Raw genomic sequence first — 18,660 nt, forward strand, 5'->3', positions numbered from 1 at the left:
CGGGGGGGGGTGGGGAAATAGTGTCCGTGGGCGCACTCGGCGCCGCACAGGCCGGGCTCCTCGGCTGCGGGCTTCTCCCCAGGTAAGGAAGCACCTGCACGTTTCTCCTTTAGGGGCATGGAGGTTCTCTAAGAAGCTCCTCCTCCTCCTCCATCCTCCATCCCCCATCCTCCTCCAAAAAGTGCATCCTTTTTGAGTCGGGGTCGCACTCAGTCGCCCAGGCTGGAGGGCAGTGGCGCTGTTGAAGGAGACGGCTTAAAAGCTGTAGGTGATGTCCAGGTTCTTGGAAGAGTACCTGACATACACAGTTGGATCCATCTCTCCAGGGTCAAGCCTGTGCCCCTCTCATTACAGGAAGAGAACAGTGAGGACAGTAAAGCCACTCAGGAAGAGTGCCTGTGCCCATGAGCCGCTGGGGACCCAGACTTCTCTTCCAAAGGAAGAAAACGTCCAACTGAGATAAGTGCTGGCATGGAGAACTCCATGATGTCTCTCCTTCTCTGTAGTCTAAGCATAACTACCGTAATGACAGAGAGAAAGCCATCTGTCGAAGAAATATTAAATTCCAGATACACTCATTAGACCCTAGAGTTAACCTGTCAACTCCTGAACTCTTCCAACCCAAATCTGGCCAAGGACTGCTGGCTTTGCTTGCCCTCTTCTGCCCAGTATACAGCTGTCCCTGTTCCCATTTAGCTGTGGGCGACCAGCAAGATGAATCCCCATATCAAATATAAAGGGGGCCTACTCTCCTGGTTAATCAATGTGCAAGGATTACAGACCTTTCGGATAACTGAAATGACTAAAAGCATACTCACTGAGCAGTCAACCTCCTCAGATCTTACCTGACAAATCTCACCACTGAGAGCTCACAGAGAACCCCAGTTTGGGAACCCCTAGCCTTTAAAATTTCAAGCATCATTTGCATTAAAAGGACTCACACCCCCACACAGGGACAGCTGGCCAGTGGCTACCTTGGATCTGTTGTTTTGTAATCACACAATAGATATACAGCCTCCAGGAGATTGGGTCAATTGCCAAGTAACCCAACAAGCACCGTTTCAGAAACCAGTGAGGTTTTCATGGGGGCCTCAACTCAATACTTCTTCTTTATTAGACAGAAATTCTACTTATTGCCAAGGAAGACCTGACAGTTGTGTCCACATCTTCCCCTGGCATTCTTGTACCAATTCAGAGATGAATGAATGTCTTCTTGTGCCAAATTCTGAAAGCTCAACCACTTGGGTCTTGACTGAGGTACTATTTACACTATGAAAACAAAACCAAAGATACCACCCAGGGTATTTCCCAGGGACCATACCAGCCACTCACTGAGCGGCCCTGGCCGGAAGCCTTTCCACATGGGAAAATGAAAATAACAAATTCACTCATCTCTTTACTATTGATAGAGGATTTTGCCTTGAAACTTCTGGCATTTTCTTTCTTTGTGGTACTAACTCTTACTTGTGTCTCCCTACTAATTGGACAGGAACTTGCACATCAGTTTCTTTGTTCCCTGAAATTACCATTGACCCAACAATCAGTCCCTGAGTATTCTTCTGACAGCTCGTGGGCGGGGACCAGTTTATTCCCTTCCTAGTGGGACTGGGTGTGACTACCAGGGTAAATTCTGGAGTTACTAGCCTGTCCGTTTCCCTGGCCTATTATCAGAGTTTATCAAAAGAATTTTCAGACAGCTTGGATGAAATAGCTCAAAATATAACTCCCCAGCATCAAGTAGACTCGTTACTCTTGTCGCCCAGGCTGGAGTGCAGTGGCACGCTCATGGCCACCACAGCCTCGACCTGCTGGGCATAGGCAATCCTTCCACTTCAGCCTTCCAAGTAGCTGGAACTACAGATGCATGCCACCACGCCCGGCTAGTTTTTGTAATTTATTGTGGAGATACGGTCTCACCAAGTTGCCCAGGCTGATCTTGAACCTCCTGGGCTCAGGCAGTCCTCTTGCCTCGGCCTCCCAAAGTGCTGGGATTACAAGCTAAGCCACCTTGCCCAGCTGGCCAGATTTTTTACCTGCAGAAAAAGGTGGACTCTGTTTGTTCCTTGAGGAGAAATGCTGCTTCTGTGTCCATCTAAAATGGCTATTAGTGACCTAACCAAGGTGACTCTGCTGTATAGTAGTTCTTCCACCTCGTCTCCATGTAACTGTCCTAACTGTCCCAGTAAACAGTATACCACATCTTGTTGGCAGAACTCCAGGGCCTTTCTGGTCACTGGCTGTGCCAGGGAATAAAGTAAAGTTAACTGAAACTCCCTCATGGTCAAAAGTTGCTAGTTTATGGTTGCTAAGTTACTATGTATCCTTGCAGTTTTTGCCTTTATAAACCTCTTGCTTGCATCATTCAGGGTTGAGAGTTTTTTCTGGCGTTAGCCTGTTCTCAACTGCCAGCAATAAAGGACTCAAAAATTTGACCCTCAGTGTGTTGGCGACTCGTTTCTCACGGTTCAGCTATAACAGATCAATCTGGTGTGGTAAGAGATGCAGCAAAAAAGTCAGCAGATAAAGCCTCATGAATCTGACAACAGTTGTCCGAATGATGGGTAACTTGGTCAAAAATCTGAAATTGGTTCCCTTGCTTATTGCCCCTTCTGGGACCCCTGTTGATGTTAGTTTTGGCTCTTGTGTTTGGAACCTGTCTGCTAAATTTACTAAGTTGATCTCATCCCGTTTAGAGGCTACGAAGTTGCAAATGATTGTACAATAAGGATACCAGCCCCTGGAGCCCCTGCTGATAATTACCGCACTACGGCATATTGTCCAGCCCTGATGTCGGCCTTTCCCATGACAAACCTTGAGACAACCTTCGTGACCTGCCTGGGGCGCACTCTCCCACCTAGATCAAATACGGAGAGAGTTTTGTGATCCCCGGTAGGCAGGTCACTCCCACTTCCAGCATGAAGCAGCTACAGAAAATAGATCATCAGCCTTCAGCCTCCCAAAAAAATTTATGGGGATCCTGTCTCTCGGGGAAGTGAAACAGGACTTTAGCAAGGGAATAAGAGTGAGTAAACGGGCCAGGAACAGCTCTCGGAAGACCGGCCTAAACCGGTCAGGATGGAAATTTCCCTCCAAGGACTTACCAGACGATACAGACTTATGTGATATAGACTTATGCACAAATTTAGCTTATTGTTGGTGGGGGATTTCCATTCAGGGACTTCTAGCCCAAACAAAGAGGTATTTTGAAATAGCCAATAAAACAAGACCAGCTAATGGGGCCCAATCAACAAGAAGACAACATGACCCCAGTTAGGATAGCTGTGAGCCCCAGGGGATGCTTTTGTGGGGCCCTTGAGCCATCTTGGTGCTCGGGCCTGCCCCTATTCTTCTGGAGTGTACTCTTGCTCCTGTTTAATAAATTGCTCTTCACTTTCACAATTCTGTGTGTGTATCATCCAGTTCCTTGTTGGAGACACCAAGAACCTGGACATCACCAACAGCTTTTAAGCCATCTCCTTCGACAGCACCATCACAGCTCACTGTAACCTCCAACACCAGGCGATCCTTCTGTCTCAGTCTCTCGAATAGCTGGGATTGTACCATGCCCAGCTTGTTTTTTAAATTTTTTTGTAGTGACAAGGTTCCACTGTGTTGCTCAGGCTGGTCTCAAACTCCTAGGCCCAAGCAGTCCTCACGCCTCAACCTCCCAAAGTGCTGGGTTTACAGGCATGAGCCACCACACTGGCCCACCATCATCTTTTTATGCAAAAACATTCAGGACTGAGGCATCCAAGATGTGAAGAAAACAACAGGCTTTCCACCCAGGGAACCAGGTTAAAGTTCTACCATGACTCCTTCATTTATAGCAGTGGGGCAGCATTGGGTAGATTTGCCTTTGTGCCCCTGTTCTGTGAAAGGAGGATAATTATGAACAAGTGTGTCCTTAAGAACTGTAGAATGGATTTTTGTAACTAGCTACCTCTGAACTAAAAGCTATGTTTGTAAAATGTTTAAGCCAGCCTACTTGTTAGGAGTGTTTCCTCTATTGCGTGGGCTACCAGAGCAGCTGGGACAGAGCTGCTTAGAAACGTTCAAAAAATCTAAAGTGGGGTCCAGGCATGGTGGCTCACTTGGTGGGATTACACTTGGCTTCCCAAAGTATAATCCCAGCACTTTGGGAAGCCAAGGCAGAAGGATTGCTTGAGGCCAGGAGTTAGCAAGACCTTGTTTCTACAAAAAATCAAAAAACGACTGAATGTGGTATCGCATGCCTATAGTCCCAGCTACTCGGGAGGATGAAGCAGAAGGATAGACTGAGGCCAGGAGGTTGAGGCTGTGGTGCTCCAGCCTGGGTGACAGAGTGACACCCTAACTCAAAATAAAAAAATCAAAGTGAAAAGGCCCCAAAGAATGGCTGAGAAGCTTTCCTGTAAACAGAGCCTGAGCTTTAGTCCCCAGAGTTTATGCCCATTATTTTGGCCATTTATAGCCTTTTTTGTTTCCTAGTTTCTGGCTGTGGGGTTGAGATGGTGAAGTCTGCAGGAGTGAGATGTTATTGTAATTAATGCCACAGAAAGCAAAGTAGCCTTGGTACTCAAGGTGGGAAGGCCCGGAACTTGCAAGTTTATGTGAGGAAGAGCAGAAAGAAGAGGATTACCTTTCTCTGCTAGTGAAGTTGCTTGCAGGATTCATGGTCTATGCGAGGCAGGCATAGTTAACATACTGTAGTAAAGTTTTCTTAGGCAAGTCTGATTGAGAACAGGGTAAGTGTTCAAAGATCTTTCTTATCCATATACCCGACCAATCAGGTATATCTGACCTGACCACCTTGTGGGTTGGAATGTGAATCTACCAGTGCAGTAAATCACAGAAACAATAGGCAGCTACCTAAAACACAGGCATGATGTTCCAAGAAAAGCCCAAATCTAGTAGACAGTAACTTTCATGATTTAGAATGTCCTTGTGACTTTAAAGGTTGAGAAATGGTCATCGAAACTCATGTCCAGACACCTGCAGCCCACCTCTCTTAGCTCATAGAAGGTGGAGAGATGGTCACCAAAACTCATGAGCAGATACCTACAGCCCTCAGCTCTTAGCTATGGTTTGCTTAATAATTGCAAAAGTATATAAAGCTTCTTGTCAAAGGCAAGTAGGTGCCCTTTCTCTTAAGACACCCACGCCTTCCTTGAGTGTGACTTCTTTTTTCTAATACATTCATTCTTAAACTATACTTCTGACTTACTCTGAAATTCCTTTCTCTGGCGAAGTCAAAGAACCCAAGGAACAGCACACTGCCCCCCACCTGCCATCAAGTAGAGGTTGGGAAAGCCAGAGGCGGTAGCTCCCCTTTCCCCAGGCAAGTAGTGGCAAAGTGGAGACAAGAGAGGAAGAAAATTAACTGCATGTTCTCTTCCCCTGAGTAGGGGAACTGGACACTTGTTCACCTATCCTTAGGTAAGTGGAGGAAGTTTTAGCAAATTGGGAGTTAGTTTCTTCCAAGGAAACTCATCTCCAATTTTCTCTCACTGAATTTTGAAAGCTGTTGGAGTATCAGCAAAAAATAAAAAGCGGTGGACCTCCATCCAAATGACAGCAGAACCAGAAAGTACTGATTTCAGACACAAGAATAATCTTCACCCAACATAAAGCCACTGATCTCAAACCCAAAAGAATGTGTATGAGCAGGTATTTAAGATTTGGGGTTATGAAGGGAGGGAGGGAGGGAAAAAAAAAGATTTGGGGTTAAATAATGAATAAATAAATTAATGAAGAAATTACTCCCCCCGAGGCCCATAGTAGACCTGAATTCCAAAATACTCTATAAGTGTTAAATGCAGGAATGGAGGTGTTGGTCGATGTGAGGATTTTATTTTTTATTTATTATTATTTTTGAGTAGGAGTCTGACTTTGTCATCCAGGCTGGAGTGCAGTGGCACACTCATGGCCACCGCAGCCTTGACCTGCTGGGTTCAGGCAATCCTTCCTCTTCAACCTTACAAGTAGCTGGAACCACAAGTACGTACCACCATGTTGGGCTAATTTTTAAAAACTGTAGAGAAGAAATCTCTCCAAGTTGCCCAGGCTGGTCTCGAACTCCTGGACTCAGGCAATCCTCTTACCTCCACCTCCCAAAGTGCCGGGATTACACCACGCCCAGCTAGTGTGGAGATTTTATTTCTTCACCGTGAAGGTTGAGAACATATGAACGTTAAGGGATGGTCCTTGAATAATTCAGCAAGTAGCAGAGGCACAGGCCCATGGGCTGAGGCTGGAGGGCTGACTGCTCCTTAGGGCATCATGACTGGGGGCATTTCACCCCTCTCGCCTAGGTCCTGCTTTAGCTAGAGGGAGGTGTCTTGGCCACTGTGAACATGGCTGACTGGCACTGGCCTCTGACCCCTACCCCCACGTCCTCAAGCAGAGGTTCCATAAGGGCATCAGGCCCCACAAATGATTTGTGTGACTATTTCCCCAATTTTTGAAAAGACAGTTCATAGCTAGTAACATTCTAGATGCATAGCAGTTAATTTATGACTTATGGTAGATGTTGTGTGGCATGGAGGCTCCATTTTTGTGGAACTCCAGTTGAGAAGAGTTGGAATAGATACTTGGCCTCAACTAGAAATACACCTTCGCTCTCAACAGAAAAACTCTTTTCCTCGGGAAGCTGAAGCAGAAGGATCACCTGAGCCCAGAAGGTCAAGGCTGTGGTGAGCCATGATTGTGCCGCTGCACTCCAACCTGGGCAACAGAGTGAGACCCCAACACAAAAACAAAAACAAAACCTTTCCTAATATTTATTGTCTCCTGGAAATATTTTGCTTCTTAAACGCGTGATTCTTAAACTCAGACCCACTATGGTGAGGGTTGCTGAGCAAAGAGAGGCGAGGAAACGGAAGGCTACAAGTCCAACAAACCTGGTTCAAATCCTAGTTCTGCAGTTTACCAGCTGTATGACTTGGGGAAGCTTATAAGCTTCAACTTCATCATCTGTAAGATGAAGATCAAGAGAGACAAAGCACTTGGCTCAGTGCCTGCTGCTGAATAGAAGGCTGTTTCGGTCATTGATGATTATGTAGCAAACCACTTAGAAATGTCGTGGTTTGAAACAGCAGCAACCACGTATTTGCTCACAATCTTACAACCTGGTCAGGGGTGACTTGCCTCTACCCCACGAGGTGTTGACTGGGCTGATGCGTTGAGGTGGCCACGTGTGTCTAGGGCCGTAGTTGTCTTCCATGTGGCTTCTCATGATGCAGTAATCTAGTCTGAGATTTTTTTTTTTTTTTTTGAGTTGGAGTCTCACTCTGTCGCCCAGACTGGAGTGCAGTGGCCGCTCCCGGCCACCGCAGCCTCGACCTGCTGGGCTCTGGCGATCCTTCTGCCTCAGTCTTCCAAGTAGCTGGAACTACAGGCGTGCACTACCACACCCGGCTAATTTTTTGATTTATTGTAGAGATGAGGTCTCACCAAATTGCCCAGGCGGGTCTTGAACCCGCGGGCTCAGGCAATCCACTGTGCTGGGATTACAGGCTGAGACACCGAGTGCTGGGATTACAAAATGAGCCACCGAGCCCGGCAAGTCTGAGATTCTTTATGTGGGAGCAGACTTCCAAGAACAAAAGCAGAAACTCCCAGGCCCAGAATGGGTGCAGTGTCCCCTACATTCTTTTGGTTGAAGCAAGTCACATGACTCAAGGGAAGGGAAAACAGACCTCAGCTCCTGATAGGAGGAGCACCACGCCCAATCAGAAGTGAGAGGGATTGCTGCCTCTCTGGCAAATTCCACCATTATCTTCAATATCTTATTTGCTCTAGAATGAAAACAAATATAAGCAAGGGAACCTCACCTTTAACCTTTCCCTGGCCTTAAGGAGACTCTGCTCCAATTTCTTTAGGGTCATCCCAGCCCTGTCTTAGGCTCTGACTTTAATTAGCTATATATATACGCACGTGTCTGCTCTTTGCCTCTTTGCTTGGATGTTCCTTCTGGAAAGCTCAAAGAGGAAGAGGGCATGTCATCTGCGGCAGCTCTTCCCAGCACCTAGTATTATACAGAGCTGAATTCAGTGCTGTCATCAACTGGGGAAAAGGACAATGTTAGAAACTTCTTTGGAAGGGGCTGGGTGTGGTGGCTCACACCTGTAATCCCAGCACTTTGGGAAGCCAAAGCAGGAGGACTGCTTGAGCCCCGGTCTGTTTCCCCTTCCCTTGAGTCATGTGACTTGCTTCAACCCAGGAGGACTGCTGGGCAACACAGCCTGGGCAACATAGCGAGACCTCGTCTGTACAAAAAATAAAAAAATTAGCCGGGCATGGTAGTGCGTGCCTGGAGTCCCAGCTCCTCAGGAGGCTGAAGAGGGAGGATTCCTTCAGCCCAGGAGTTTGAGGCTGCGGTAAGGCCTGGATCATGTCACTGCACTTCAGTCTAGGGGACAGAGTGAGACCCCAACTCAAAAAAAAAAAAGAAACTTCTGTGGAGAGAAGGGGGATATGGGAAGGGAAAGAAAAGTCTTAGGGTACTGAGAGGCCGTACACTCCGGCTAAAGGACTGCAGCTTCCTACATGTTTTCTAGAAACGAGAAGAACACACGCGCTGGGGAGCCACACATTTATTTAGGTTAGCCCAAACCAGACGCTGTGCCGAAGCTCCTTGAGAACACTCGCGCTGCCGTCGGGCTTCCCGGAGGTGCTGGAAAGAGAGAGGATGTTGTGGCCTTCACAGCAGACAGCCAGTGCCCACCTACACTACCAGGGCAAGCCTCTCCATGGTCCCTGGGTCTGTGCTAGGGACACACCACTCACCCTGCTTCATCGCTGGGCACTGGCCAAGAGAGAGGACAACCAACACTAACACAATGTAACAACACAGATGGGGGAAGGACAGAGAGAGGATTGTCTCCCAAAGCCAGCTGACAGAAAGAGCGCGCTCCAGAGGAGAAGGCTTTTTCTTGTTTTGGTACTCAGCACATTTCCCATGAGGCAAGACTGTACTTTTAAGGCACCCCTTAGGGTTTTCATTTGCTCAACTGTTTATCAATAACAGGCTTGCCGGGCGTGGTGACTCATGCCAGAACTTTAGGAGGCTGAGGTGGGAGGCTTGCTTAAGGACAGAAGTTCGAGACCACCCCGGGTAACAAAGCAAGATGCCATCTCTACAAAGAATAGAAAAATTAGCCAGGTGTAGTGGTGCCTGCTTGTAGTCTCAGCTATTTAGGAGGCTGAGGCGGGAGGATCACTTGAGCCCAGGAGTTGGAGGCCGGGGTGAGCCATGATCGTGCCACTGCACTCCAGCCTGGGTGACAGAGTGAGACCCCAACTCAAAATAATAATAGGCTTAAATAAATGGTTTATGGGATAGAATTAATGGTCAGTTTTCTTCAGCCAGGAGCTCCAAGTCAGAGTGCATATTGGGAACTAGTTCTCTTTAATTCTCTCATAAGCTTCTTTTCCACCTTACTCAACTGTTTGTATGCAACATCTGTAATCCCAGTGCTTTGGGAGGTCAAGGTGAGTGGATTGCCTGAGCCCACAGGTTCGAGACCCGCCTGGGCAACTTGGCGAGACCTCGTCTCTACAATAAATCAAAAATTAGCTGGGCATGGTAGCACGTGCCTGTCGTTCCAGCTACTCGGAAGGCTGAGGCTTAAGGATCGCCGGAGCCCAGCAGATCGAGGCTGCGGGGGCCGGGAGCAGCCACTGCACTCCAGTCTGGGCGACAGAGTGAGACTCCAACTCAAAAAAAAAAAAAAAGAACATGCTGCTTGGGACCACATACCCAAATGTTAAATTATTATATAATGATCATGGTGATTTTCTTCTCTCAGAAGGGAAAGAATCCATAAACTTCAACGTAAAAACAAAGATATGAATTTGTTTCTCGCCACACCCGTAATACTGACGTGGAAACAGTTGGCAGGAACAGCCTCCTTGGGCTTTCCTTACCTGCTCCCGTGTGATAGTGATGACGTTTATGAACTACTCACTCTGTTGCCCAGGCTGGAGTGCAGAGCCAAGATCACGGCCACTACAGCCTTGACCTCCTGGGCTCAGGTGATTCTCCCGCCTCACTCTTCCAAGTAGCTGGGACTACAGATGCATACCACCATGCCTGGCTAATTTTTAAATCTTTTTGTAGAGACTTAAATAAATGGCTTGTGGGATGGAATTAATGGTCTTGCTATGTTGCCCAGGCTGGTCTTGAACTCTTGGCTTCAAGTGATCCTCCTACCTTGGCCTCCCAAAGTGCTGAGATTATAGGCATGAGCCACTGTGTCTATACCTACAATACGTCATCTCTACAATAAATCAAAAGTTAGCTGGGCGTGGTAGTTCCAGCTACTTGGAAGACTGAGGCAGAAGGATCGCCGGAATCCAGCAGGTCGATGCTGGGGTAGCTGTGAGTGTGCCACTGCACTCCAACCTTGGTGACAGAGTGAGACTCCAACTCAAAAAAAGGGAGACTGACTCCAAAAAAAAAAAAGTGATCACCAGTGTGAATGTGGTTGACAGGCTCAGGAATCACAGCTGTCCCCGACTCAGCAGCACTAGTCATCAACATGAAATCATCCTTGAGACATGCTTTCTCTCCTTACCTGTCTCTGAGTAAATTTGGTATCCTCAGTGAGGAGCTGTAAGAGTTCAGACAGTTCTCAATGTTAACATCTCAGAAATCTCTGGGTTACCTTCTTTCACAGCATGGGGAAAGGATACTTTATTTCAGGTTTTGGGCAGTCCATGGCGCTAGTTAGGGAGTCTAACCGAGAAAACAGGACATCTAAGGGCCCATGCATTCCTGACTCATGCCACAGACATTTGGAGTGCCCTCTGTGCGTGGGCTAGACCCTGGGGAGTGAAGAAGACACTGCCCCTGTCTTCACAGCACTTACAGTCTCATAGGGAAACAGGCCTGGAAATAGATAACCATAAGGCAATGTGTTAAGTGCAGTGATGGTGATCTGGACAATGTGACCGGCGTGGATAAATGAGTAAATACTTCACAGAGGCAGAGAGTGCGGGGGACGGTAGCTCATGGTTGTCATCCCAGCACTTTGGGAGGCGGAGGCAAGAGGATTGCCTGAGCTCAGGAGTTCAAACCAGCCTGGGCAACATGGCGAGACTTCATCTCTGCAATAAACCAAAAAATTAACCAGGCATGGAGGCGCATGCCTGTAGTCCCAGCTACTTGAGAGGCTGAGGCTGAAAGATCACCTGGACACAGCAGGTCGAGGCTGTGGTGAGCCATGATCATGCCACTGTACTCCAACCTGGGCAACAGAGTGACTTCAACTCAAAAAAAAAAAAAAAAAAGGTAGAGAGTAGGATATCAATAGTATCCTTCAACAAGCCAGAAGAAAAAGTAAAATAAAGCCCAGCTAACAGCATCAGCTTTCCCAGACCAAGCCAGAAGATGGTACAGCTTAAAGAACAACCATCTAAGCCGGGCTCGGTGGCTCAGCCTGTAATCCCACGCTTTGGGAGGCCGAGGTGAGTGGATTGCCTGAGCCCGCGGGTTCGAGACCTGCCTGGGCAACTTGGCGAGACCTCATCTCTACAATAAATCAAAAAATTAGCCGGGTGTAGTAGCGCGCGCCTGTAGTTCCAGATACTTGGAAGGCTGGGGCAGAAGGATCGCCGGAGCCCAGCAGGTTGAGGCTGCGGTGGCCAGGAGCGTGCCACTGCACTCCAGTCTGGGCCACAGAGTGAGACTCCAACTCAAAAAAAAAAAAAGAGAACAACGATCTAAGTGAGGATCAGGGGGGTGGGCTCCTTCTGAGGGAGTGGACTCTTCCCACCGCAGAGCCAGTCCCCCTCAATTAACCAAACCAGAAACCTCAGGCCCACTAGTTCCCTCCCTGTGCTTTGGGCTTCTATGCAAAATGAAAAGAACGAGTCTTTCAGAGAAACGAGATAGTGGACCATAACCATGGCTCCTCGAATACATCCCGATGAGGACAGTGATGAGAGACCCGGAGGGGAAGCCCTTCTCCACTCAGGCCTGCGTCTCTGGCCCCTGACTCTTCCGCCAGTGGGGACAGGAGGGGACGGGCCCCCTGAGGCACTGACTCTCCACTGGCTCTCCTCTGCCTCACCTTTCACATCCACCTGACAATCCACGGAAGCCTCTCCCAGGGAGTTCACCGCCTTGCAGGTATAGACACCTCCGTCGAAGGGCCCAGGCTTGCGGATTTCCAGGGAGCAAATGCCCAAGTGAGAGAGGGCTCTGTACTTGGGGTTGCCTTGGATAACCATCTTGTTCTTCAGCCAGATGATCTTGGGCTGGAAGATAAGGATGGGAGGAAGCAGGGGGTGGGGGTAAGGACTGATGGCTCTCTCTGGGCTCAGTCTCCGGGACTCTGTCTACAGGGCTTGTAGATCATGGCTTTCTGGAAGGCTCCTTGTTCCTTACACGGGGGAGGTCTGTTCGACAGTCCTCCAAGCTTCTTCTCTTGGTTGAAAAGAACGCCTGAACCCCACCTTCTTCACCAAGTATCCCTGACTAGAAGAAAGGTGATAATGTCTGGTGCACAGCGCTCAAGGGCCCTCCATGGCTCACGGGTCCTGGACGCCAAAGTCTCCTCTTTCTTACATATGCACTGTGAATCGTTCCTATTCTGTTCTCACTATGGACCTTTAAGTCGCTCCTGTATCCTCTGATTAGGAAGTCATTTCTTTTTTTTGAGTTGGAGTCTCACTCTGTCGCCCAGACTGGAGTGCAGTGGCCGCTCCCAGCCACCGCAGCCTCGACCTGCTGGGCTCCGGCCATCCTTCCACTCAGCCTTCCAAGTAGCTGGAACTACAGGCACACGCTACCACGCCCGGCTACTTTTTTATTTTTATTGTAGAGACGAGGTCTCGCCAAGTTGCCCAGGTGGGTCTTGAACGCACAGGCTCAGGCAATCCACTCGCCTTGGCCTCCCAAAGTACTGGGATTACAGGCTGAGCACCGTGCCCGGTCAGAAGTCATTTCTTGAGTGGGCTATTGACATTCCCCTTCTGAGATGTCTTCTCCGTGTAGTATGGCCCAGACTCATAACCCACAAGGTGAAGATTGGGTTTTTTGTCTTTGTTTTTGTTTTTTGAATCAGGGTCTCATGCTGTCACCCAGACTGGAGTGCAGTGGCACGATCATGGCTTACCATAGCCTCGACCACCTGGGCTCAGGCAGTCCTCTCTCCTCAGCCTCCCAAGCTAGGACTATAGGCATGTGCCACCACACCTGGCTGATTTTTTTGTAGAAACGAGATCTCACTATGTTGCCAGGCTGGTCTTGAATTCCTGGACTCAAGCAATCCTCTCACCTCGGCCTCCCAAAGTGCTGGGTTGACAGGCATGAGCCACCGTGACCAGCCGGTAAAGATTGTTCATGGTGTTTTATGCTGTGTGGGGAGTGCGATTATTAGATTATAAATGAACAGAGAGCCTTGCTCAGGATTGTGACCAAAGGCTGGCCTCTAGGCCACTTGCATGTGCCCGGCCTGATCAGATGAGGTACGGTTGAATGAGTGAGGAGAAACCCACAGGCTGTCACTCCCACCACACAGACAACTTGAAGCTCCTGCCTAGCTGCCAGCAGGCCAGGAAGCGACGTCTTTGTGTATGAGGAATAAACACTGAAAGGAAACCTCGTTCTCAACAGTCCCTGGACTCCAAGTTCCCTGACTGTCCCAAATAACACGCTGTTGACATGGCAGACGGCGGTAATGGCAACAGATGTTATGATGGAATATAATTCTATTAGAATATTAGAATGCACAACACACAGCCCAGGTTAGGGCCAGCCAGGAGCAGAGGGTCTCACCCCAGCCTCCCCAGCTCTCTGAGATGGCTCCTCTCAGCACGCACCCCCGACCCCCTACTCACCCGGGGGGAGGCGCGGACACAGCAGAAGAGCTGGGTGTCATAGCCCGTGATGGTAGTACAGTCTGCCAGTGGCTGGGTGAACTTGGGGGCTTCCGAGAAGTCTCGCTGTGCAAACCCCTTGGTCTTGTAGACAGTAGCTGGGGGCACCAAGAGGGGCCATGATGCAGCCTCCGAGATGCCCACCCCTCCCAGCTCCTCATCCCCAGCCTCCCAGCCTGGCCTCCGGGCCTTCCTCACCTGCCTTCTGGATGTGGGCGAGGTCGGCGGTGATGGCGGCCGTCTCGCTGAGCCCACACTGGTTTTCAGCGAAGACCCGGAAGGCATAGGAGTTGCCGACGATGAGGTCGGAGACCACGCAGCTGGTGCGGTGGTGTCGCTCCAGCACCGTGAACCACAGCTGCAGGCCGGGAATCGGACGCCTGGTTGATGAACTCGCCCACGTGGGGCTACCAGAAGCCCGTCCCAGAATGCCCCGCCGCTCCCTCCCAGCTGGGCCTCACCCCGGATTTTGTCTCCGCCTTCTGCACAGTGTAGCCCAGGAGGGCCGTGTTGCCTGTGTCCTGGGGGGGTGTCCATTCCAGGGTGGCGTTGAAGCCCCAAACGTCCACCAACTTAACGCTCTGAGGAGGGCCTGGCCGCTCTGAAAGGGCAAAGCCACGTCAGTGGGCACAGTGCCACCCACCTGCGTCAACAACACTTCAGGGGTGCCCCGGGCCCTCCCACACTCACCCCGTGTCCCAGACTTGTGGTGGGGGCCTCACGCAGCCTCCCCAGCCCTCCGAGACGGCTCCTCCCCGGCCTGGAGAGGAAGCTTCTGAGGACCACCGTCGCCCGCCCCCCGACCGTACCAATCACCAGGATGTTGATGGTGGCGGTGGCCTCCAGCCCACCCAGCTGCACGCAGAGCTGGTAGTGACCCGAGTCTGCTCTTTGGGCTTCTCGGATGAAGAGGATGGAGTCTCGCTCCCCGCTGCGCACGCTCACACGACTGGCGTCCAGGGCGCGGCCATCGCGCGTCCAGGTAGCCCGAGGTTTGGGCTTGCCCTGAGGCATGAGGATAAGGCTCAAGGAGCCCTCCCCATGGGCCGGGGTCCCGCCACCCCCCCAGGTGAACTGACTCCCGGGGGGCTTTCTCCTTTCAGCCACAGCCTAAGAGGTCGTAGGAGATGGGGATGGCTTTGAGTCTCACCCTCGGGGAGCTCTGGCCATGGACACCCGGCACGGCTGGGACCAACTATTAAATACAATAAATCAAAAAATCAGTCGGGCGTGGTAGCGCGTGCCTGTAATCCCGGCTACTCGGAAGGCTGAGGCGGAAGGATCGCCGGAGCCCAGCAGGTCGAGGCTGCGGTGGCCGGGAGCGGCCCCTGCCCTCCAGTCTGGGCGACAGAGAGAGACTCCAACTCAAAAAAATAATAATAATAAAAATAAATAGTCACTCAGGCTGGACATGGTGGCCCACGTCTGTAATTCCAGCACTTTGGGAGGTGGAGACGAGAGGACTGCTTGAGTCCAGGGGTTTGAGACCAGTCTGGGTAACTTTGTGAGACCTCGTCTCTACAATAAATCAAATAAATTAGCTGGTTTGTGGTGGCACACACCTGTGGTTCCAGCTACTTGGAGGGCTGAGGCTGGAGGGACTGTCTGAGACCAGCAGGTCGAGGCAGCGGTGGCCGTAAACACGCCACTGCCCTCCAACCTGGGCGACAGTGAGACTCAGACTTAGAATGAATAAATAAACAGCCGCTCACACCCCCAGGACGCTCCAATCCGAATGCTCCTAGACCTCTGCAGACTAGAAGGCAAGGGCTAGCCTCACTGCACCTCACAGGTCACGCCCGCCCCTACCCAAAGCCGCCCTCAGGGGTGCCAGGTGGACAGGTCATTTGGCTTCAGACTGCTGGTGACGTGGCCCCTTCCCTTCAAGGGCAGGGGGACTGCCCCAGTACCAGCAGGACTCCTGGTATCCACTTCCAAATCAAAGGCCTGGCCTGGTTCCCAGACGTGGAGCAGCCCAGGGCTGGCAGGATCACCTGGAACGGGATGAGGAGGTTCACGGTGTCTCCAACCTTCCGGATGTAGGTCTGCCTCAGGGTCCGAGGTAGGCAGATCTTGGGATGCTCTGAGTGATGAAAGGAGAGAGGACAGGAGATGGGTACTCAGAGGAAGTGAGTGCTGCCTCCAAGCTCGCACCCTGCTCACCCAGCGACGCCCCTCTCTGGGAGGAGGGGACACTGCTGCCGTCACTGTGCCGGGATTTAGGGCTGCAGAAATGCCCTGGGGAGCATTCAAGTCTTGGTGGAACGTGCAGTGGAGCACGAGCCTGACATTTAAAAAATTTCTAACTCTCAAATGCTGACTTTCTTTCTCTTTTTGAGTTGGAGTCTCACTCTGTCGCTCAGGCTGGAGTGCAGTGTCACGCTCACTGCCACCGCAGCCTTGACATGCTGGGCTCAGGCAATCCCTCCAGCCTCAGCCTTCCAAGTAGCTGGAACTACAGGCGCTCCAACCGTGCCCAGCTAAGTTTTGGTTTATAGTAGAGATGAAGTCTCTCCAAGTTGTCCAGGCTGGTCTCAAACCCCTGGGCTCAGGCAGTCCTCTTGCCACAGCCTTCCAAAATGGATCACAGGCATGAGCCACCAAGCCCAGACTCAAGTGCTGACTTTTTATCAGCTGAGTTTTTTTCCTGTTTGTGCCCAGACCCATTCAGGTCTAGTTTGTCTTTCCGCCCCTTTCCTACAGTATGTAGCTTTAATAGCATTCCTTTTATCAAGGCCACTGTCAATGTCAGTCCTGACCTCCCAGTTTGATGAAGAATGCGTTCCATTCTGCGGGCAGTGTCCACACCCTGCCTCCCCCTGCCCGCCCACGGAGACGGCACTGACGTCACTGCAGAGGGAGTGGGTGTCTGGGTCCCTTCCTCTGGGTGGCCGCCCTGCTCCTGGGCGCCTGCTGGTGTGCTTCCAGGGTGTGCAGGATCACTGTGTACAAACAGAATCTGGGAAAGATTAGGTCCACCACTGGCTTCCCCCATCTCCCAGTGAGAAATGGAGATTAGCTGACATTTATGGCTCCCAGGAGAGGACAGGACATGGGGAAAGGGCTGAGTGTGAGTTGGAGAATGACCAGGTGTGATTTCGCCCCTCTCATCTCAGCTGCCGAAGAGCTTATCGCATCTGGTTTCCCTTGGGGGCCTGGTTGGGACTGACACCTCTTCTGGCCTTCTGGGGCACTGTCTTCTCTTTTGTTAGGCAGAGACGGTCCCCTGCTGCTGTTGTCTCAAGTAGAATGTTGACAGCACCTCAGTTCCCACCAACAACCCAGGCCTTCCACCAGGCTGGCGGTTGGAAGAACCTCACCCCGGCACATTCCTGTGGCAAACAGCATGACGGCTCGATAGTGGATTTCAGACATTTTGATGACACGCTTTCTTCGTAAACACATTCCTGAACATCTGCTACAACATTCGTATGTTTTCTTATAGATTAAACTGTTTAAATACATGCATTATACAATACAAACATTTAAACTATGAAACTGCAAATAAGCAGAGATTCAGCCAGGTGTGGTGGCTCACACCTGTAATCCCAGCACTGTGGGAGGTAGCGGCGAGAGGATTGTTTGAGCCTGGGAGTTCGAGACCAGCCATAGCGAGACTGTATCTCTACAATAAATCAAAAAATTAGCTGGCGTGGTACATGCCTGTGGTTCTAATATGTGGAAGGCTGAGGCGGAAGAATTGTCTGAGCCCAGCAGGTCAAGGCCGCAATAGCTGTGAGTGTGCCACTGCACTCCAGCCTGGGCGACAGAGTGAGACTGACTCAAAAATAAATATCTAAGTAAATAAATAAAAGCAGAGATTCTACTATGTTCTTCCTCCACCTCAATATGTAGAGCAGGCCGGGTGCAGTGGCTCATGCCTGTGATCCCAGCACTTTAGGAGGATGAGGTAGGAGGATTGCTTGAGCCCAGGAGTTCAAGACCAGCCTGGGCAGCCTAGTGAGATCTCATCTCTACAGAAAAAAAAGTTAATTAATAAATTATTAATTAATTAAATTTAAAATGTGTAGAGCCTCTTCTAGAGATCCTCACTCCCTGGCTCCCCCAGTATAATGTCAAGGTCATGAGACCTTTTTGTAAGTGGATATGAACCCAGAGATGCAGCACACACTATCCTGTTTATTTCCCGGCCTTCCTTGTCTGTCGTGTGGTTGACGCTTCCACCTGGGCCGCGCCCGTCTTCGACCGCAGCTCAGGACTACGTGATGAGGGGACTGCGGGGGCTGTGAGCCGGTCCTCCCTGCTCTGCTCAGGGTTTGGCTGTGTCAGGAAGAAGGCACCAGTGCTGGAGCCCCAGGCAGCTGAGTGACCCTGCTCTGGCTGCCCTCTGTTCGGCTCTGGCGGGTGGGCTGGGCGGGGGGAGGAACAGAAGAAGTGTTTGTGTGATGTGTTCCTCTCCCGTGGCCGTCCTGGCCAGTAACCAAGGAGTTGAAAGCAGGCGGATATGACTGAAGAGTTTTTTGAAAAAGAGGGCCGTCACTGGAAAGAGGGTCAAAGCCTCAGCTTGTTGGGCTCGATTTCCCGCTGGTGGGTGTGGGAACGACCCTTCCTGCACTTGCTGGGAGCAGGCTGGAGAGAAGGTGGCCCTGCCGTCCCTTGCCTGGCTGCAGGCTCCCAGTACTGCCACAGACCTGGGTGAGCGCCAGAATGCGAAGGCCTAGAGGAGAGGGGCTCAGAGAGAGAAGCCGGCTTCCTGGAGCCTCCGACTAGCTGTGAAGTTGTGCCGGCCTGGGCGACACTACAAGACCCCTCTCTCCCCATCTGGGCTTTTTTTTT

General features: G+C 50.7%; 2 protein-coding genes across 5 annotated transcripts in view; both read right to left on the reverse strand.

The window, feature by feature from the left end:
• PSRC1 (proline and serine rich coiled-coil 1) overlaps positions 1-4,983 on the reverse strand; it is a 9,247-nt gene extending 4,264 nt beyond the window's left edge. For 3 of the 4 annotated variants that reach the window (XR_002481783.1, XR_002481782.1, XR_002481781.1), the window contains exon 1: positions 4,972-4,983. The gene's annotated coding sequence lies outside the window, so the exon portion shown is untranslated. Of the gene's footprint in view, positions 1-1,284; positions 1,302-4,971 lie in introns of those variants that run through there. The other variant, XM_021710702.1, reaches the window with a different exon arrangement.
• A 3,574-nt stretch (positions 4,984-8,557) lies between these two features.
• MYBPHL (myosin binding protein H like) lies at positions 8,558-18,541 on the reverse strand (the record flags this gene model as incomplete). The annotated part of the gene is made up of 8 exons (XM_021710704.1): positions 8,558-8,653; positions 12,054-12,240; positions 13,825-13,961; positions 14,062-14,221; positions 14,325-14,464; positions 14,673-14,868; positions 15,858-15,946; positions 18,485-18,541. Coding segments are annotated over 8 exons (1,037 nt in total), but the record flags the coding sequence as incomplete, so codon positions are not given.
• Between the last annotated feature and the right edge of the window lie 119 nt (positions 18,542-18,660).

Source organism: Carlito syrichta, unplaced genomic scaffold (assembly GCF_000164805.1).
Source record: "Carlito syrichta isolate Samal-C Ts95f unplaced genomic scaffold, Tarsius_syrichta-2.0.1 Scaffold297479, whole genome shotgun sequence".
Classification (NCBI taxonomy): Eukaryota; Metazoa; Chordata; class Mammalia; order Primates; family Tarsiidae; genus Carlito; species Carlito syrichta.